General features: G+C 31.9%; 1 protein-coding gene across 2 annotated transcripts; it reads right to left on the reverse strand.

The window, feature by feature from the left end:
- Window positions 1-220: 220 nt before the first annotated feature.
- LOC129803321 (uncharacterized) lies at window positions 221-22,637 on the reverse strand. 2 transcript variants are annotated; one of them, XM_055849780.1, is made up of 4 exons: window positions 22,272-22,637; window positions 10,162-10,430; window positions 4,942-5,901; window positions 221-1,472 (listed from the first exon to the last, which is right to left on the reverse strand). In XM_055849780.1, exons 1-4 carry the CDS (start codon window positions 22,338-22,340, stop codon window positions 779-781), a joined length of 1,992 nt encoding a protein of 663 aa, XP_055705755.1. In that variant the 5' UTR covers window positions 22,341-22,637; the 3' UTR covers window positions 221-778. The 2 variants fall into 2 exon arrangements, with proteins under 2 accessions (XP_055705755.1, XP_055705763.1); XM_055849788.1 differs by lacking the exon at window positions 22,272-22,637 and adding an exon at window positions 11,026-12,145.
- Window positions 22,638-22,671: the final 34 nt, after the last annotated feature.

Below are 22,671 nucleotides of genomic sequence, written 5' to 3' on the forward strand. Positions count from 1 at the left end.
CGTTCATGAAATTGATTATAGAGCCCATGTTGCCTAATTAAATCCTGAATCCCAAATGCTCCTCAGAAAGCTTAAAATAAAGAAATTTTACAGCAGTAAAATCAGGATTTCTCCATTTTGAACCAATCCGCCAACTGTATCAAACTGCCCTGCTTTCCCCTATATAAATCTCCACTGATATCTTCAAAGCTAGTTGTTTTAATTTTTGTTAACATGTAAATAGAATAATATTAACAATTTATTTTATTAAATTAATACAATTTCACAATTGGTAATATATTTCATATCCAGTATTTTTTCTTTTAATTTTCTTAATGCAAAAAAAATAGGATAGTAAAGTAGTTAAACAATAATTCCCCTTCTCTTTTCTCATCAATTTTATTCATCATAAAAAAAACTAGTTAATTTATTTTTGCACTAAATAAATTTTCCATGCAAAATCAAATTGTCTTGTTTAGCAAGACAACTTCTTGTAAATTAAATTTTTGAGGTCTCTCTCTCTTGTCACCACCTCTTAAGCATGCACAGTAGCAATTTGCTAGAAAAATTGGTTCATTTTCAACTCTAAATACTACCAGTTTACAAAAAAAAAAGAAAATTGGTGTTGAATTGCATCATTTCTAATAAATGCTGGTCAATGTAACTAAATAAGAACTGACTGACTACAGTCAAATAAATTCACATATCTTTTTTTTTCTTGTTGCAACAGAGAAATAATAATTATTTATAAAACATCAATTTTATTTATAGACAAAAGAAATACTTGCTGTGTTCCCTTTCAAACATCCTGAACCATCATCTTCTGGCCAAATTTACTCGTCACCTCTGACTTATTGACCTTGTCTGGTTCATTGAAGACAAATTTATCTTGAACGGCCGCAACATCGAGATCTGTGGTGATTTTATCAAAACCAGCCATCACTGAGACAGGACTTCGTGCCTCTCTGATCCCCAGCAAATCTCCCATGTAAATCTTCTGCCCACTATCTTCCCCTTTTCGCCCACCCGGTTGCCACGTTGAATCATCCAAATCCAATTCAGCATAAAATCGTGCCTTCTTCGCTGCCGGTGACATCGTCTCATCATCAAAAACAGATGGTGGTAATTCTCCAACTGTAGACGTTACTAAATCATCAAAATTAACATCTTCATCGACAAGGGCATCCCCTACAAACTGATCTTTGCTGTCAAACAGGAGATTCCTGTTGCGATTTTGCTCAGTGACACTCTCCTGAATCGCCTCAGCCAACTCTGTCTCCTTGATACTCTTGCCCAATTTGAGATTAGGCGCCGCTATTAAGGCCATACTGAGCAGGAGAACCATGAGGCACGTAGCTGGTTGAGCGGTATTTGTTCCCTTGGACAGTAGTGCCTGCAACTTCTTCATCTGACTCGTGAGATTGGCATTCTGACTCTGAAGCATTTTAATGCGCTTCATCAATGTCTGATTCTCTTCAGTGCACTGTTTTACTCTGGAACAAAGATTAGAAAATATTTTTTTTGAAGATTAACCCTACGGTCGAATATAAGAATATGATTTAAAATCGGAGGTAGTAACTTAAAAAAATTATGGGACTCACAAAAAGCAAATTTAAATATTTCTTGGATCAAACCCAAGAATAGATAAAATTCGTAAATATAAACAAATTTTGTAAAAAAAAATTTCAATAAATTAATCACTACAAATTGGAAAACCAATAGGGGAAACTGGGGCACCACCAAACACGGGGTACCACCAAACACTGCGATTTTTTAATCAGATATTCGACTTCAGAGGACAAAACTTACAGAAATTTATAGGCATTACAGGGATGCTTGTCCACTGAAGAAATGGTCGAGATAGTCCAAATAGTTTAGAAATAAAAATTAGTGTTTGGTGGTACCCCGTGTTTGGTGGTGCCCCAGTTTCCCCTAAATGGTTAATATGGTTTATACTAATTTAACTTTGACAGCCTCAAAATATTGGGTGACTGCATAAGTTCGTGCCCGATTTTCAATGATAGGGGAGACTGGGGCAAAAAGGTCACAAATCGAAAAATTCAATATCTTCCAAGGTAAAAAAGATAGCGGCTCAAATTTTTTCTATAGATAGCCTCCATAGACCTTCTTCAATGTCGTAAGTTTCTTAGAATTCGAACAAGAAATTTAGAAAATAAAAAATATCGAAATCTTTAGTCCTATTTTTGAAATATTTTCCTTGCAATTCCTTACAATTATTACCTACTTATTTTCCAAAATTGATGCACTGGTGAATATTTTCTAAATAATTTGGATTTTTTGAATACGAATCCGCTATCTATTTTAGAATTTCACAAAAGTTCTTTTCTCCACAAATCCTTTTATTAAAAATGGCCACTTGGGGTAAAAAGTAACAAAAAGTATAGAGCAAAAAGTAACAAAAAGCGAAGCAATTTGTGATGTCTCACGGCGAAAAGAAACGTCATTATCATATCTCGCCGCTTGTTGTTTGCATTGGTCAAACGATTTGCAGTCTTTTGTGTGTTTTTTTTTCTAAAATAGCTTGGAAAGCGCTTTCCTCGTTTTCTCACTTTTCTCTCAGAGAAAACGGTGTTTTACAAAAGTGTAGATGAATAAATTTTCTATGAAAATATGTCCTCTCGGTATTTTTTTTAAATTTACGGAAGCTCGTAATGAAGCGAAACAAAATATGATAATACCCTATGTATGGTACAATTTGCCCCAGCATTTTTGAGTATGGTTACAAAATTACCTTTTAGAAATCGGATCGATAAACATATTTCCTTACAAAATAGAGTAATATTACTTTCACAAGTTGTAGAGCGGTAAATTTCCTATAAAACTGCGCTAATTAGAAATTTTTGAAGCGCTCAAGTAACTTGTAAAAAAATAAAATATCCGTTTTGTGACTTTTTGCCCCAGTCTCCATTACTCAAAAATTAAAATTTAGAGTGTGCTAAATTTCGATATACAGTAGACTCTCACAAATTCGGCTCTTTTAAGATCGGGCAACTTTTTAATTCGGGCAGCGGTTACATTTGAAAAAAGTTTGTTGTCATTTTTCAAGTTTGATTATGATTATCAAATGAATCAAATATGCTCAAATTTGGCATGGTTTGTCTTAGTTTTGATGTGTTTTTGCATTATTGAGGGATTTTCATGCAATTTACGTTATGAGTGTGTAAACTCAATATGTTAAAAATTCGTTCAATAAAAATTCGTTCCATTTCAAAAAGTTTGTCGCCCGAATTTCACTCTAATTCGGGTGACATTTCGATCCCAAATGCCCGAATTTGAGAGAGTGTGTCTACTGTATGCAAGTTTGCCTACCAATGGGAGTCAATTTATGAAATCATTTTTGAAATACACCTGAATGTATACTATGTGGCGACGCGGGAAATTTGAAAACACTGTGCTTCTTTTTCAGAATAAAACTTTAATTTCTTTTATTAAGGTATTTTTTTTTAAATACTCCAAACATTTATTGAAGAACTCTGTCCTAAGTTAATGCATTTTAAATTAAACAGTTGAATTTTTTGTTTTAACTACTTTTACTCCGCGCAAAATTCGTTCTACGGCCGATTTATTCAAAAGAAAGCCCTTACGGGTATGCAAATTTTCTCGATGCGTAATGCCATTTCGCACGTTTTTTTTCGGTCCCGAAAATGTGCATAATCCCGGGACTGAGTGTAAGTCATGGTCTGAAGAGATCGGGTTGTGCCTAAGCCCGAAAATTTGGGTTTAGGTAGTGTTTTGTCATGTTTTAGATAGAGATAATTTTGTACATAAATGTTTTAAAACGCACTTTATTATGTTTCTGATAAATAGCATTTGACAACCCGCCAGATTAAAATGTTGTCAGAATGTAAGCACTAAGTCTGTATTTAGTCACTAAAAAATCCATCTTAAGTAAGGAACAGGCATGAATCTCAGGTTTGATGCCGGCCTTACTATATATAGGTCTTATTCTTCCTCATGGTCTTCTTTTTCTCTTTATCCAGTTAAAACATGTAAAAATCCCAAAATTCAGAATTATATTCTGTTCGGAAATACCCGACTATACCCTACTTTAGTAGAATGTAGCAACATTAGTAGGTTTTCAAAATCTAATGGTCATCTGCCTTTAATATCCAATCCTAAATCAATTTTTTTCTCAAAATGTTTGATAAGAAATTTCAGAAGTTAACTGACTCTACAATTTCTTATCAGTCAAAAATTTTGGTAAAATTTAACTTGGGATTGAAATTGGATATTGACGGCAAATAATCTATTAAACTTTGAAAAATATTTAAAATTGCATGATATTAGGATGGTCAAGATATTTTTGAAAAATATTGACTAGGATTAATTATTAAAAGCAAATGATCTATAAGATTCTGAAAAGCCAATAAAATTCTTTGCTATTTAGGATTTTGAGACCTTTCGGAACTGGGCTAATCCTTTTGTCTGAAGACAAATTTAATCCCGAATAAGAATAATTTTTTAAAGTTTAATTTAGATCAAATCTTCAAAGTTTGTTTAAGATTAGACCGGTATATTCTTGTTTTTAAACAATAAATATACTCTTCAAAAATTTTATCTTTGAAGTTAATGTTTTGATCGGGAACCAACTTGTGCAGTCACCCATAATAACCAAAAAGACAATTTATTAAGTAAATGTTATAAGATTATTTTTGAAAAGAATTTAAAAGTTAAAAAATATAGTGTAGGTCCCAAATTGGCTTTCAGATTTCAAATTATGTAATGAGCTTTTTGCTATTTGGTGCCTAACTTTAAAGAATTTATTATAAACATTTTATAGGTTGCTGAAAATTATGTAATTACTTAATTTTGTATTCAAGAAAAAAGAAATTGAGGGAAAAAAGTAATTTTTAAAATATTTTCCAATATTCATTTAAAATAAAAAAATCACACAAGGAAATTTAAAAAAAAGGAAAAATTTTCTAAAAAAAATCTGCCTACCTCTCTTCCAGTCCATCCACATATTCCTTCTTGCGTTTCCTGGAATCCTGTGCTGAGATCTTATTTCTGATTTTCCTTCTTATCCTTTTTAATTCACGTTCTTCGTGCTTTGTCAGAGGATAATTTGTGGGCAGGGTGATACCCTCCTTGGCCAGCAAACGCTTCTCCTCAGCCGTCAGAATCAATTTATTGCCAGCAACATTGGATTCTGTACAGGCATCTGTGTCATCTTCATCCAAATCCTCCTCCTTTACTGCACTGTTGGACACCAAGGGTTTGTAGAGAATCTCATCCCAAGCTACACTTTCGCCATCTGACGTATGATCTGACATGGAATCATCCAGCAATTGTTCCTTCGGTACCATCACATTCTTTGGCACGAGTCCCTGTTTTGACTGCTGCAGCAAATTTGCTGCTGCCTGTTTGATAATCAACGGATGACTTGTCTTACTACCATTCGGATTTATAATCTTTATCGTCCTCACATCCTTCACATTCTGCAGTGTTACGGGAAGGAGAATTGATCTGGCATTTCCTGTGCCATTTTGCACACGAACCAACTTCTTCAGATTCCCCACATTTGTCAGATGATCTCTATTGATGATTACTGGAGATTTTGTAAGTTGGGATTTTTGCAATTGAATGGTAACTTTCTTTCCCTGTGTCACATTACTGCCCTGTGTTCCCACAATATTCACATTATTGTTCCCATTCATTGGAGCCATTCTGTACAGTTTCACCTCTTTTGGAGCCACTTCAAATTTCTTTTTCTTTCCCTCCACATTTGTTGCCTGAACTTTTTCTTCCGTTGTCCGGGTTCTCTTCATGCCCTGACACACATCCTTCCTCACAACGCGCAAGCTCTGTTGGACAGGAGAATTTTGACCACCGCGTTCACTCACTGATGGTCCAGGAGATGACATAGCCGGACTTAGAGGCTCATATTCTGGACTCATTTCTCTGCAAGAGATATAAGGATCCAATAACGAAAAACTGCTTGATCCTAGTATTTGAAAAATCAATCCGGAAGAAAATTGTGAAATATCGGAAATATATCAACCTTGTTACTCATTGCCATCTGACATAGTTTTTATCAAATACTCTACGTTACTTCATATCAATTGGATTAACAAAAATGATTGATTGATTTCATTAATCAGTGAGACAAAGTATAGCAGATTTTTGATCCCACTGACAATAGTGGTACATTTTGAAAATAATTTATTTTCAATTTCATTATTAGGCAAGCCCAGTAGAGAGAAATGCACAGGTATTTCCATAAAATTTTTATGATTTAATATAATATTTTATACCAAACACGTGCTTAACAAACTTTTATTGTTTTTAAAAATAAAAGAGAGAGCGCGAGAGCAGTGGTTCCCTCGATTTTTATTTATTAGGCTCTTTAATCCTTTGGAAATCACTAATTTCCTCATAGGGGAAAGCGCGCTACCGTCGGACGACTCAAGCTTCGAACAATTCATTTTTAATTTAACCTTTTATACAGTGGTGGAAATAAGTATAATTCCACCCCTTAATCCTTAAAGAAACTCAACAAAAAAAGAAATGTCGAAAAAAATTCATACGTAGGCCATAACATCCTTTCATGCCAACATAAAAAATCGACATTTTGATTTTTTATTCTAAGTATTTTTAGAAATATAATAGATTTTTTTTAGGCTGGAAATAAGTATAATTCCACTCGATAAATTGAGCGCTAGGGTATTTATTTTTGACCGAATTTAGGTTAATATCTTTTAATAATTTCACTTTTAATAATAATTAATAAATTAAGTTCCATTTTCTAAAGTTTTGCATTAATTTTTGCCGAAATATCATAGGAAAAATGTTTAACGAACAAAAATTAAGGAAAAATTAAAGTCTTGGTGGCGATGGATCTTAAGAACTAAGAAAAATGACTAGATTCTATCAGATAATTGTCAAATTTGTCAATATATCCGCCATACACGCCTCTTAATGTACCGCAAGGGTCAAAAATCTTCTGTTGTTAGAGGCCAAAAGAGAATTTTGCCTCTAACAGTGCTGCTTTTCAGTGGAAAAAAGAACTTTTCCACCAAAATGTGATTGTAAAACGATGCTTTCTGTTTAATCTGGTTATGTACTAATGCTTTTGTCCCAAAATTGCATTCGTAAGTGATCTTGGGTCATCGTCGCACGATAAATAAAAATTATTGCAAAAAAGGCTTTTAACAGTTTCATCAACATGACATGCTTTACAATATTTAATTCAATATTTTTACACTATTTATTTCAAATTTCCAGAAAATAGCTAAAAGAAAATCCATTAAGAACATAGAAAAAATGGATTGTCCGAAACTTAAGGCGTCCGAAATTAGAGCGCTCACCCCTATTTCTAAAAACAAAAAAAATAAAAAAAAAAAAAACAAAAAAACAAATGAGCTATTACAAAATTAAATTTAGTGTTACTCATGAAAAACATTTTCTAATGCCTTTGATACATTTTTTTTTAATTTGAAAAAAAAAATCCAGAAGAAATCTACAGCTTTTTCTCTTACTCAATCGTTTTGCACATGGTTATCCCACTCTTTAGTCTTCAATAAAATTAAAATCAATATTAAATTAAATTGAACTAAATTAAATTAAAATTGGGATGCACAAAAGAAAAAGAAGAGTACAAAATAATGAGGTAGTTTGAAAAAAAATCCCTTCTGATTAAATCCATGAAAATAAAATGGACTAAAGAAATTAAATATCTTGGATTTTGGATCCTAAGCAAACGTTCAAAGATCATATTAATTATACTATAATAAGTCATTAAATGCCCTCAAAATACTTTACCCTTTGATCAATAGAAAATCGAAACTCTTCACTCCCAAAAAAAAGTTATTATACATTGCTTTTGTACGCAGTATTCTTCTGTACGGTTGTCCCATCTGGGAAGTCTGTGCTAGAACGCACAAAAAGAAGCTTCAAATTATTCAAAATAAATTCTTAAAAATTATCTATAAGAAACCATAGGACTTCTCTACTATCAAACTTCATGAGATTGCCAAAATTACTCTTTTGCAAGACCTAATTTCTAAGATTAAAGGTAACTTTCTTCTGCAATGCAAAACCTCCAACCACTCGATAATAAGTCAATTACCACTTTAAACAGTATCATTTGTATAAAATACATATCTGTCTCACATTAAGTCAGTAAGCACCATATTACCTTGCGCTTAATTTATTTTTCTTAATCTTTTATTTCTTAATATAATTAAAATATTCTTAACAATGTATTAAAGTTGAAGCAAATCAATGATTTGGAACACTTACTATGTAAATATTTTGTAAATGTACAAAAAGTAGCTCAATAAAATATTTTATAAAAAAAAAACAAAAAAAAATAAGAGTAATGTAGTATAACGCCAAAATAAAAAAAATCCCACGATATGTTTTCGAGCAATTAAAAAAAACATATAGTTTTCGAAAGGACGGTGAGGGGTGGAGGGAAAATTAGGGGTCATATTAGTTAAGGTAAACCTATGGGAGGGTATCTCAAAACTTTATCTTTAACCGTTTTTGGCTTCTATGAGTTGTAACGGCCGGAAACACAGGCCTACAGACTTCCGATTATAAAAATTTCTACCAAAATACGACTCCTTAGGCGATAAGGAGCTGAAATATATACATAACTTAAAATTGGCAGTTTCGGCAGAGCTCCTATAAATCAGATTTTCTTATACACTCTGAAAAATAATTGAGTAAAACTTACTCGAATCGATGTTGAATTGACTCTTTTTCATTGTGGTTTTCGATTAAGTGTTGATTTTACTTCTATTTAGGTGTAATATTCGGAAGAGTTGTTTTTAAACTTTTTCCTAAAATTTACATGACAAAAGAGTGTAAATAACTTTTTAAGACTGAAAATAACTCGTTTTGAGAGTTAAAATAACTCATTTTAAGAGTTAAAAAAATATTTTTTGGAGTTAAAATAACACTTTCAAATCCCAAAATGGATAGATTTTGCAATTTTATGTTTTTTTTTTATTTTATCATTTTCTTTATTAATATTTTCTTGATCTCAAGTTCCCTATATTCCGAGAGTAATATCACGTATGATGCACGCACGTCCTCATGAAACACTGTTAGGCATATTTCTAGTTGATGTTCCATATGAACTTTGTCACACGAAAATCTTCTTGACTGAAGTATATTCTTAAAACGAAAATACTTAAGAATATACTTCAGTCGAGATGAAAATTTACATCGAAAAACAGTAATCATTACATCGATATCCGACAAATTACTTCAACTCGCACGAAGAGCTGTTTCAACTCTATTTACTAAAATTTACAACGAAGAAAAGTAACAATTACATCGATATTCATAGAGTTAATTCAACTCTGCCATAGAGTTGTTTTAACTTTTTAGGTTTTTTCTTAGTGTAGGAATGTTTTTTTTTACCTAGAATCCCTTTCGTCTGTTCCGAAGTATAAAAGCTTCTGAAGAGAGAACAGATGGAAATATGGACTTCCTGTTTTTGGCGGAATTTGTCGAATTTCAACAGACTACAGAGGAATGTTGATATTATCATCTTCTCTATATACCACCTGCCATTTTGGAATTCACTTATTTTTTGACAACATTAGAACGTAGGGCAATATAAATTAAAAATTTCAAAAATTCAACATTTTGTAAGTTATAACTTATAAGAAACCAAAACATTAAATATTTTCCTATTAATAAATCTTCATGAATCTCCTTAAACAATTAAAATTTTTAAAGATTCGAACAAGGAATGTGAAAAATATTGAAATTTTGTGTGTTCTCTCTGGAAATACTATATTTATAGGATATATCGGTTTTGATCAAACTCATTTTTCAAAATTTATTTTTTTATGCATTAGTGTTTTCAGTGGTGCCTAATTTTCAGTTCTCATGACAAATTTTCAAAGTTAGGGCATGTCTTTAAGGTTTCGCACATATGCTAGCTTCAAATACTTATTTTTTCCATTATTCCTTTAATGAATTCGATCTTATGGCAATATATTTTAATAGATAGTCTTTAAGTTACACATTTCCTGAAAAATAGATTGTGTGCGAAGCTTGAAAGCCTTTCCCTATTTAATTTTTTTTTAACGCTTTTTACGTAGATTTTTATTACTCAATAATATGTTTTATTATCCCAAAAAACCTGCACATTTTACTGATTTCAACAATCACATTGCCATGTAATTAAAAAAAAATACTTACAAGTCCAAATGATCACTCGAGAGCCCACTGTCTGAAGCAGCACTTGAGAGTGGCAGGAGACCATTGTTCCCATCCAGATCGGGTTTTATATCGAATCCAGGAAAGTCCGGTTCATCGGAATACGATGAAATCCGGTCATCACCTTCCATAAGACTCGTGGTAATCTGTTTAATTTGTTCCTCATCATCCAAATCGGGAATCAATGTGTCATCCATGGAGAAGAGAGATTCCAGAAATTCATCTGGACTCGCTGGCCAATCCCCCTCTCCCTGCAATAAACAGAAAATAACGATATATTTTTATGTTAAAACCCATTTCGTTATGGAGTATCTTTTTTTCATAAGTAAACCCCTTTAGATAAAAAGAAGAAGCTTCAATGCCGTCCCAGAGAGAAAACAAGTTATAGTCTCTGCCTTCAAATAGAAAGGAGTTGGCAGAAAAAAAGTTAATTGAGTGAAGAGTACGCCTTACAAAAATTTTCAATTGTAACATGGGAGTGAATTTTGGTTGAAACCTTTCTCTTTTACACTCACAAAAATCTTTTGCCATGTTAAAACGATTTTGCGCAATCTCCAAGACTTGGAGATCCATCTGATTCTCTTCCTTCTCACGATCTTCAGTTATTTCTTCAGACCACGTGCTCCATTTCGATCTTCTTGACTTTCATATAATTTCGAGAACATTCATCTTATATTACTGTTCCCTCTCAAAAATCAACCAGAAAACTTATCTCCGAGGGTCGTACACGCGGGTTTTCTTTTTTTTTATATCTTTTAAAGGTCAACGAGAAGATGAATTATATGTTTTCTTATCACAAATTGGGGTATTTTTTTTGCTTAACATAGATATAAGTATTTTACGTACAAAATTGAACATTTTGTCATTGAAATCCATGTTCGCCTTTCCAGCGTAGAGATATTCGTGATGTTCTTTTGCTTTTTACCAATTTGCACGTTTTTGCCGCATTCTTTTCATTTTTGCTTTTCTTTCAAAGATACACGAATCACTGTTCCAAGACGAATAGATCATTTACAGCCACCACATGCTTCACAAAAAAACCAAAGTATTAATGTCTTTTAAGTTCCAAACGAGAAGCCAAGTTTCAGAGAGGCACGAACAAAATTTTTGATTACGTGTCAATATGAATTGGATTCTCCGGCACTTTCCATTGGACTTGTTGAAACTAAAATGCCTCGTTTTCCACTCAATATTTCACTGATAGCTTACTTCTAAAGCTGTCTCGTGGATTTTCTGCTATCGCAAGCATATTTCTTGTTGATTTTTTTTTTACAAATAAAATTCTCCCTCATTGGATTATTGCATAATTAAAAAGAAGCACACACTCTCTTTGATAAAGTCTCAACAGCAGACACATATGTATTTTTCTCACTGAACTTTTTTTTCCCACACATCACGTGGATATTATTTTACATTTCCCTTAGGAATATATTACGAGGAAAATTATGTCTCAGGCACAGGTGAAAAATTACACTGAATTGGATGATGTGGTTTGAACAGTCGGCGACCGCGAAAATCTAACTGTTTCCCTCGTTCCAACCTCTTGGCTTCTGGCTTTCCTTCTTGCCACCTCTTTCACCATCACCTTCCAAACCACCCAGACACCAATACACCTACTAAAAACCATCGTGGCCCCCAGAGGAAATACCTGTTGAATCACCTTTCCTCTCTTTTACGTACTCTCATACATGCTCATGTGGACAGGTAAAGTGAAACAATAAATTCATGAAACATTTAACATCATGCAGAGAAGGAGAAACCTTTCTCGCGCGATACCCAAAAATCTTTATATATGGTGAAAAAAGAGAGACAGTCACTGATTTTTCTTGTCGACGATGACGATGAACGAAAAGAAATGACCCTCGATCTCAATTGAATGTAATGAAGAAGTTAATAATATTTCCGTGTGTAAAGAAAAGAAGAAGTGGGAATATTTTGGCCTCAAAAATGAGTCAATCGATTGAATCATTCTCATTTTTTTTCCACCCTTTTCCAATTTATACTTCTAATCAATACAATCCTAATCAATTTAATAAAGCCCTCTATACCCAATGCTCACTCTATAGTCCATAATCACCACTGCTGCTTGATTAAAGATAAGGCTAAAGTAATTCAGTGAAATTGAAAGATTATCTTTAAGTGACCTTTCTAATTTCATCTTCAGTCATTGCACAAGTGAAACTCATATATTAGCTAAAAAATTATTTAAAAAAATAATATTCCTGACGCACAGACTTCAAATATTTTCTCTCGTCGAATTTAGAAAATTCCCTAGGGTAAGTGTGCCTAATTCCGATCAGCTTGCAATTTCGGCCACCTTTTTGTTCCTCGAATTTCCATGAACCTATAGATTTTACGTACTCTAGAGATTATACAATGCAAAAGAATAACAAAAAATGTAGCTACGACAAACGAGATGACGTGAAAAAGATATTGGAAGAATTCCCGAAGGGCAAGGAACTATGAGAATGAAGGTGGCCGAAATAGGGTACCAAAGCTATGTCTATATTTTTACTCATTTTAAAATTTATTACAGTAGACTCTCGCAAATTCGGCTCTTTTAAGATCGGGCTACTTTTTAATTCGGGCAGCGGTTACACTTGAAAAAGTTTGTTGTCATTTTTCAAGTTTGATTATGATTATCAAATCAATCAAATATGCTAAATTTTGCTATGGTTTGTCTTAGTTTTGATGTGATTTTGCATTATTGAGGGATTTTCATGCTATTTACGTTATGTATGAATGTGTAAACTTAATATCTATATGCAGATGAATAAAAAATCGGTGCATTTCAAAAAGATTGTCGCCCGAATTTCTGTCTAATTCGGCTGACATTTCGGTCCCATATGCCCGAATTTGAGAGAGCCTACTGTAATAATGATTTTAGAGTAAATAAAGACGGTAAACTCTTTACAAGGTTCCAAGCAACACTCTTACAAAAGAAAGAATAAAAAAATCAATTTGTATTTAAAATATTACATTTCAAACTTGAGACTTTGACGCTTGCATGCAACTATGCCGAAATTTGGCACACTTACCCTATGTGTTTTTTAATAAATTATTTCATGAAACATGATAAGCACATGTATGCTTTTTTTCCTTCCTTAATTTATACACAATCCAGAAAAAAATGTTTCAAAATGATAAATAAATGTGGGGAGAAGTCTTTTTTTTTTGTTTTCTTCAATTGTGTACACATAAACATACATTTATGCAAGTTATTATTAATTGACAAATATTTATCAATAACCAGGAGTTTTTTTTTAATTAGAACTTATACGCAGAAAAACTTTGAAATATTTTATATATGCATTATTCTTTATGTTGGTAATAAAATCTACTAAATCGTATTGAAAAAAGTATTATAATGTAAAACAAAAGAACATTTCGTAGATAAGGCTGCTAAAATATACCGATATTCTGACCAGAGGATTAACTTCATTCTTGAAGGTCTGTTATCCCTATCAAACAACATGTAACGTCATTGAATTATTACAGTCTTTTAAAGGGTAGGGTAGTTTAACGAACGGGCACTTTGAATTTTTGCATATTTTTCTTCTCTCTTTGCAAAGAATAGGATAAAACCTTTGTATTACAAAAGTGGTACCTAAGGGCCTCGATAGACCTGAGGATTAGCCGAGAGACGGCTTAGCGTAATTATATTCGAAATAATGATTAAACTTAATTTTCATAATTTTCCACTAAGTCGTCTCTCGGCTTAAGTCGTAAATGTGTCTAGGGCACAAGCTTCATGTTCAAAAAAATTATTAATCGATGGCAGCCAAAATTCCGAATGCCAAAATCCCGAAAGCCAAAATCCCGAATGTTCAAAATCCTGAAAGGGATGAAAATATGTGGAGGTAAATGTTTAGACTAATTTCCCAAGACACAGAAGATTTCCCTTTGCCTCCAGCAAGCGCGGGTGCAATCGTGAGAGTAGCTATGACACTTTTAAGGATTCGGGATTTTGGCCCATTCGGGACGGGATTGTGGCTTTCGGGATTTTGACAGGGACCCTTATTAATATCGTACCGGTTTTCCTTAGAACTCTGCAACTGATTTTATGAAATTGCAACAAATTCAAGCTTTTTGGGATGTCTTATTTTCACCAATTTTTGAGCCATTATTTATCGGAGAATCATTCGATGAAAGATGGTTCTAACAATGTTGTTTTAAGTCCCGCAAGTATGAGAGGGGCAGTCTCATCCAAAAGGTTCATAAAGACGTTTTCTGTAGCCATTAAATAATTATTTAAAAAACTAACAACTTTAAATATTCATTAAATAAGTTTTTTGATCATTTTAGTCTATTAAATCCGAGTTTTTAAAAACTTTATTTCCTAAAATCGCATTCGAAACAAATTTTAAAAAAAGACAAAAAGTTTTTTATTATTTTATGAATGCCATAAAATTGTTAATTTCATTGTAATAATAATTTTTCTGAACATTTTCTACAAATATGTTCTTAATTCCTTAATTGTTTCTTAGATTAAATGATCAAAATTGAGCAATTGATAAAGAATTATGACAATACCTTAAGTCTTCGGAAAAATATATCAAAATTAATATATTAAAATTTTGTAATGAGATCAATGAGATCCATGTTGGATTATATCTTTGTGTGTTTAAAATCTTATCAATCAAAATAATCATTTCATTCCGTTAGTAAATTTGAAACTGATGCAAATATTTATTTCTTATAAACTCCTCCATTATTAACGTAAAATTGCCCCGAATAAGGGAATTTCACGTATTCTGTCACTCATGGGAAATCATCTCCTCCACAAGAGACCAATGCAATTAAAGGATAATTGTTCCTATTTTTATTAACCCTCAACTATAACTCATAGTATATACTAAGTTTTATTCCTCTTTACCATTAAGATTCAAAAAGCTTTATTTCCGGAAGAAAAGTTTCAAAGTTTTTCACAGTTTAGCTATATAAATGCTTGTAAGCAAAAATTATTTTAGGTTTTGATATTACTTTTACTTTACAATTTGCTCATAAACTCAATTTTTAATAAATTAAAAAACTTCTATTCAGGCAATCAATGTCCCAAAAGGGACAAAAGAGTTAAATAAAATATTCTTAAAAAGTCCCGAGTTATACAGAGGCACTACTAAGTGTGAATGTTATTAAGCGAAATAGTCAAAGGTAAAAAAAATATAGTTTTTCTTAGAAGGAACAAAAATTAATCACAATAATAATTTATCCTCAAGCCATTGAGTAAATACTTTTTGAAGGAACTTTGGTTTTGAAATTTCTTTGTATGAGGAGATGTAAAAACTTAAATTTTTAATTGTATTAAAAGTAACATTTTCATTTTATTAAAAATTAAAAAAAAGGTTCTTAAAGTTTCATTAGTGCACTGTCTTTATTTTCACGGAAGAAAGGGTTTTTTTTATGTTTAAAAAATCTAAAGCTATTTTCAGTAGAAAGGATCGGGATACAATTAACCAGCAACTGAAATTTTTCTTAACTTATAATTTGTGAAAAAAGTGTATTAATCACACCGATGCATATTTTAATGAATAGAGCGAGGTGTTCTGGTAGTTTAGTCAATATTCCTTTATAGGGGGAAGTGGGGCACATTTGAATTCGATATCTTTGAAATCACGCTTTTCCTCCTATTTTTAAATGGAATTGGATTTCATCATTATATAATTGAGCTCAGAAAATCAACTGTGAAGCTAACTTACATTATGATAAGGCTCATTTCCACTTAAAAACAGGAGAAAAAACCCAATTTTAAGCTGCCCCATTTCAAAGATGCCCCACTTCCCCCTAGGGCAAATTAAAATATCCTACTGTCTAATTCTATTCCCGGCTAAATCTGCTCCGGTCTCTCCTATACTTCTTTACAGCTTATCTCCCCTTGTTAAAAACAGTATACTTAATATCGCTCACGAAGTTGAGCAGTTACAAAAATGATAGTTAAAAATTTTTAGCACAAACATTGCCAGTTAGGAGGGGAGTGGGGCACCATCGAACACTGGTAAAAATAAAAGTGTCAAATTGACCCTTTTCAAAAGGATGGATCGTATTTGACCCTTTGAAAGGTTCACTTTTGTATCTCTTGAAATTTAGTATGCACATTTATCACGAATAATCATGTTTTATTGTAAACTTATTACTCATATCATATTTCTCTCATCTGAGCGAACACCAAAGATCACTTTTTCATTGTTTTTTTATTCGTTTATTCCGGAATAAAATAGATGTCAAAACCGTGACCCTTTCGAAGGGTTCCTGGTGACCCTTTCAAAGAGTCAAATATGATCCATCCTTTGGAAAAGGGTCAATTTGACCCTTTTATTTTTACCAGTGAATTGGGGCAGCTTAGAAATTGGATTTTTTTCCTATTTTTAAATGGAAATTAGCCTTATCATAATGTAATTTAACTTCATAATTGTGTTGTGGAGCTTATTGTAAAGTCCACTTTCATTTAAAAATACCGATCTAATGGATTGAATAATTTAAATTGAAAGCTTCAAAATTTATCATCTAATTAAAGGCATTACGAAGAAACAGGAGGAACATCTTGTCGTGTAGGGGAAGTGAGGTACCTTTGAATTGGGGAATCTTTGAAATAGGGTTTTTCTCCTATTTATAAAAAAGACTCAATCTTTTCATAATGTAATTAATCTTCTTAATTAATTCTTAATTCTTAATTAATTAAAAACAGGAGAAATTCAAAGATGCCCCATTTCTCCCTAAAAGATTTTCAAATACCGTATGTTTGACTTTTTATAATATAAAATCAATTATTAAGGATATTACAATATTCAAAAAACCATGTATACATTCGAATATATCATTTTGGTATAAAATTTAATTTGAATTGATTTGATACTATTACAAATTGTCAACTTTGTCAGACTAATGACCTCTACGCACCAGAGAAATTTATGTCCATATTGATGAGTTTTTCCTACACAAAAGCGTAGGAAATTTTTTCAATATGGACATAAATGTCTCTAGTGTGTAGAGGCCCTAAGAGTGCCGAGTAGTGCTGAATTTGAAAACTTATCACTGAAAATAAAAACATAACTTTTCTACAATTTATAAATTCTACATGGTGTTAAGCCGAAAAGTAGTCATCTGATAAGAAATTTAATAGCACACACTCTAAACATGGTTGAGACAGAAAATTAAATTACATCAGTTTATAATTTCGCGTTAACTTATCTGGGACATTATAAAGAATTGAGGTTTCATCATTGTATTTACACAGCACTTCACAACCAATTCCTTCGTCACATTTTCATTGTAAAATTAAAAGAAAAAGTACCGACTTATTTTACGTTATATTCGATCGACTTTCTAAGAGTGCTGGAAACTCTTGTATTTAATTAAATAACAAGAAATCTAAGCTTTGAGAAGAATAAGTGTGAGATTTTGAGGAACCAAAGTAAATTATAATTTTTTCATTCTCATAATTTATTATTAATTTCTATTTCTAATCGTAGACTGTTACTACATCTAATGCAAAAGATTCTCGAACTCTATAAAATTATTCTAATGTTTTAATTTTAATAGAGTGAATATTAACTATACATAACAGGAAGTGAATATACGTTTAAAAGAAATAGTTCGCATGTAAAATCAATGCATAAAAGAATCTTTCACATATCAAATTATTAAAATACCAGACTAGAGAAAGAGGAATCAGTTTTCAACTAGTAAACAAATCTTTATTAATAATAAAGGCAATGGCCTAGCTAAAGGGATTTATTCAAAAGCACAACTCTGATAAAAATAGACATTTTCTGTAAACAAGATTTGATTGAAGCAATTGATGTTCTACCCAGATTTAAATTTCATACTACGCAATACCATATTCTTTTGAGCACACTTCTACGAAAAGATTCTGCATTCCGTTAATTCACATGCCACAAAAGGCAAGTCTGTATACTCAAGCATTAAATAAGAACGGCACGATTTCAATAGTTCGAAGACACCGGTTGTTTGTGCAAAAAAAAAATCAATGCTTTTCTACACTGAAAGAAAATGTTTCATGAATGGGAGGAATTATTCATGTGGACAGTGCGGACATTTGCCAAAAATTTGGTAATCTAATAGGTTATAAGAATCGTAAAATTATTTCTGTTTCTATTACTTTCACACCCTTTAACATTGTAATTTCAGAATTTAAAAATATAACCGTCATTTAACCTTTCAATGAACTCAATGACAAAATAATTTAACTCCAAATTTTTATGTGAAATTTTAATAAAAAAAGGAATATAAATGGGAATAAAATTTGAATTATATGTTTTCTACATCATTTTGAAAAAGTTTACATAAAAAACATAAAAAAGACATTTTAAGTAATTCTGTTTCTTTGCAAAAACAAATAATAAAGATGTTAATAGTTGTAAAAACATCTTGTATTCAGAATTTTAAGCACTTTTTCATATGTGATCCTTATCAACGCAAACAAGACAAGTGCGACTTGTTATATAGAAAGAAAAGCACAAGTGTGATTTTATATTCAGAAATATAAAATAAATTCATTTTAATTTTAAAATCTTGAATCAATGATTTATTTATATAGTTTGCTTAAATGGTATTATTGCCCCATTATTGTCTTAATCTTAGACCGACCATATTAATGAGAAAACAAGCACAAAATAAAAAGGTAGTGATAGAAGACATTCAGAAAAGTAAAAGGTTATTTTGACAAATATTTTTTTTCTTTTATGTACTCCTTACATAATCATTTTGTAATGACCTATATATAGTGTTTTGTATAATCTTTTTTTAAAGCTTATATATTAGTTTTGAACAGATATCTCTTATTGTTTGGCCTCAGGGATCTATTACAAAAAAGATAAGAATAAATTGATTGTTCTAAAAACATTACATTGATATTATCTGAAATATTAAGAAAATTTTCAATAAAAACTTTGCTCAAAGCGGATGCATAAACTAACGTTTTAGGACATTCCGTTTAAAATTCACAATTTGTCGTATTCAGCGAAGAATTTTTGAAGGAACATTAAGCAAGTTTACTCATAGTTCTTGTATAATTTCGGCGAACATTATGAAATATGCATTTTTAGATAGATTCTAATTCACAATTTCGAAATGTATCAGACTGATAAGTAAATTCTCTTTAGGAAAAAACTTGCCATTAGTCTACAGTGCCTCTATGCAAAAACGTATGGAAAAATGAATGTCGAGAGGCCCCAGGAGAGGGTAAATTTCCTCTTAAAAAAAAAGTATATTTTTAAAAAATTGTTCCTAGTGTACGGTTTAAGACTTAGCCATATGGCTCAATTGCTATAATTTCTTATCAATCAATATCGATATTTTTAAAAAAAAAATTCAACTTAGGATTGGATTATTAATATAATCAATAAAATTTGTCGCTATTTAGGATTTTGAGACCTTCGGAACTGGGTTAAATCTCTAGTCTGCAGACAGATTTAAAGTTTAGCAATATGGCTTAACTTCTCTAAATGCTTCCAAGATATTTTCGGGAAAATTTTGACCCAGGACCGGGATGGTTTATAAATTAAGATAAACTATCAATATCTCGAAAAATCACTAAAATTGCTTATTATGTTTATATTTTTCTAAAGAACTTGGCCAAATAGTTAGCCTGAAAACCGTATTATAATTAAGGCTCTGAGGCTTCGCACACACTCTGACTCCTTTACTGAATCTAATCTATTTTCAATATATTTTAATATCCAGTATTAAGTTAGGCATTCCCTAAAAAAGCAGTTCAGGTTCTTTAAATTAAAGGAATATGGAAAAACATAGTGTTAGAAGTCAGACTTTGTGCGAAGCCTGAAAGCCTTCCCCTATATTGTTGATCATCTCTGAAGTTGATAAATTATTTTATACAATTTGCCTTTAGAATGCTTTAGAAGTTTCGTAGATAAGGTCATGAAAATAAGATATTTTTTTTATATATACAGTGGGACCTCGATAGAGTCAACTAATTATTTCCAGGCCTGTTGACTCCATTGGATTCGCGACTCTATCGGAGTCCGAAAAAATCAATTAAAATGTGAAATTTTGATATAAAAGGGTACTATTTTAAGTTTGCACAAGATAATTGATAAATTTAACATGATAGTACAATATTTTATTTAATGAATCCATAAATTTTGCACCCTCTGGTCCAAAAAAGTCGTACGTTTGGGCAAAAGTTGGAGATTAAGGAATTATTTAACAGAAAGTTTTCATTATTAGTAAGAATCTTAAGTGAAAAATACTATCCATGTGATAATATTGAGGTCCATCCACGATGTTAAGATAATTAAATGGTGTCTTAAAGATTTCCTTTTTCACTTTTTTTTTAGAAGAGCTCCGGTAGATATTTAACTGTTGAACGTTCTGATGCAATTAACGTTATTAATTAGAATTTATTTTAAACTTTTATTCTATGAAAGAAAAGATTAATAGTTGTTATTTTCGTTGTGACATAACTATCGCTCTAAACTTCACAAAAAGAGCAATAAAACTAATTTTTCTCATTTTCTTCTTATTCTGAAAAATGGGCGCTAAATGGTTAGAGATATCTACTTGGAGTCTTCAGATGACCCCCTAATAAGTCAACCTGGGGGATTATTATTATTAATGACCCTCATTTCCTCCCTACCCTCCCTTTCACCATCAAAATCGTTCTCTTTTTTGTGATTACAGAAAAAGACGTCATACGGGATCATAGGGCTTAATCAAAAAATCTTATGACAAGAGAGAAAAGGCAAGAGAACTTTCAATCGGTCAAAAGATTAAAATCACGAAAACAAAATTATTTTGTCGAAAATTGATCGGGGGTTGGCTCTATCGAGGTCCCACTGTATTTAACATAGGATGGGCAAAAATCACAAATATGGAAAATAGTTTTGTTTTCCTAGAAACTCATTATACAAATGCATTAAAAATATACAGTGTTACGTTATAAATCATTTTATTGTTCGGGCTTAAAGAAAGATAAAATAGTAATATTTTTCCCCAGAAATAGGTATTTTGTTAAAAGGTAGACAAATACAAATGAAACTCATTTCCTCTACTCTCTCTGGTCTGTCTGACCTTTTCCTTATCATTAAAAATGAAATTTAAAGAGTGAAGAAATTTGCCAAGATTTCTTGAAGCACAAATCTTATGCTAGTACTAAAATTCTTGAGCAAAATGGTCAGAAGTGCCGGTCAGAGAAATTGATTGTTACGTGTTTATAGAGAAATGTAATTGAGGTCAGAAGCGGACAGTTTTCCCTTGTATTTTGTAACAAGTTGTTTGAAAATGAGAATAATAAAAACCGAGTGGTTTAACTTGAATTCTAGTTGAGGAATAAGGTGAAGAAGGGAATCGGCAGAAAAATACAGACAATTATGCAATACTTCTCAATGATTTTGCAATCTGACAAATAATCTTGTTTTTTTGCAAATTCAGGGGGATTTTCCAGTGAAACGTTTCTGTTTTATATGGGTTTTCTCCTGTCCTCTGGGAACTTAGATGGGACTTTCTGTCTGAGACGAAAATTTCTATAAATGCTAACAAGAGCGTTAAACTGTAATTATTTCCACTCAGTTATCGCAAGAAATTTCAATGCGTTTTCGTCAGTGTGGAAAAATTATCTAGAACACCACTTGAGGCGAGAGATTTAAGTGAAAAAAAAATGTGAGGGAAACAGCAAGTAATAGAAGATTTAATACAAAAATTTTCAGGCACAGACACTTGTGAATTGTCCTATTTTCTAGTTCGCATGCACGAGACATGCTTTTTAGAGGCCAAACATTGCAAGTCTAATTAGAATGTCCAACTCTTTGGCATACATTACATAAATCTCCCTCCAAAAACAACTCCGCGCAAACCCAGCTCCCGGATAGGCTTGCTGCGTGTGATTATGTTTTGATATCTAGCTCGACTTCTCGCCTAAATTGCTTCATTGCGATAAGATTTCTTATCACAATTGTCTTCTCTCTAACACAGTAAACAAAATAGAGTAACCAAAGTAGAGGGTATTTGTGGTGAAATATGCAGGAGAATGTGGATGAATCACAGCAACAGAAATATGCTGGTCATCACCAGATGGAATGGATTTATTGGACAAAACACCCTCTCGGGAGACTTACCATGAAATCCGGGGGATCACTGTCCAGCAATTCATGTTTTATGTCGTGCGACATTAAATCAAAATCCATTATTCGGCGTATATTTTTGTTTATTCCTCGATTCTCATTAGACTTTCACACCCTTACTTCCAAGTGTGAGTGCCCCTTTTGTTTCAAAGTTCACTGATATCTTCCACAATTTTATTTTCACTTGAACCACAAATTCACCCACTGATTCACAGCTAAATCTCTTCACGAATGCCCAAATACACAATAAATTGATGAAATTACTCAAGTTTTTGCGTAAATTTTAAGTTTGATCTCAAAAACACTCCACAATACAATTTCAACCAATCAGAAAGCTCCAACGCGTACGGCAACTGTCAAAGTTTCCTCATAATTACCGTAACGTGGCAGCACG

This window comes from Phlebotomus papatasi, chromosome 1, assembly GCF_024763615.1.
Source record: "Phlebotomus papatasi isolate M1 chromosome 1, Ppap_2.1, whole genome shotgun sequence".
Taxonomy (NCBI): Eukaryota; Metazoa; Arthropoda; class Insecta; order Diptera; family Psychodidae; genus Phlebotomus; species Phlebotomus papatasi.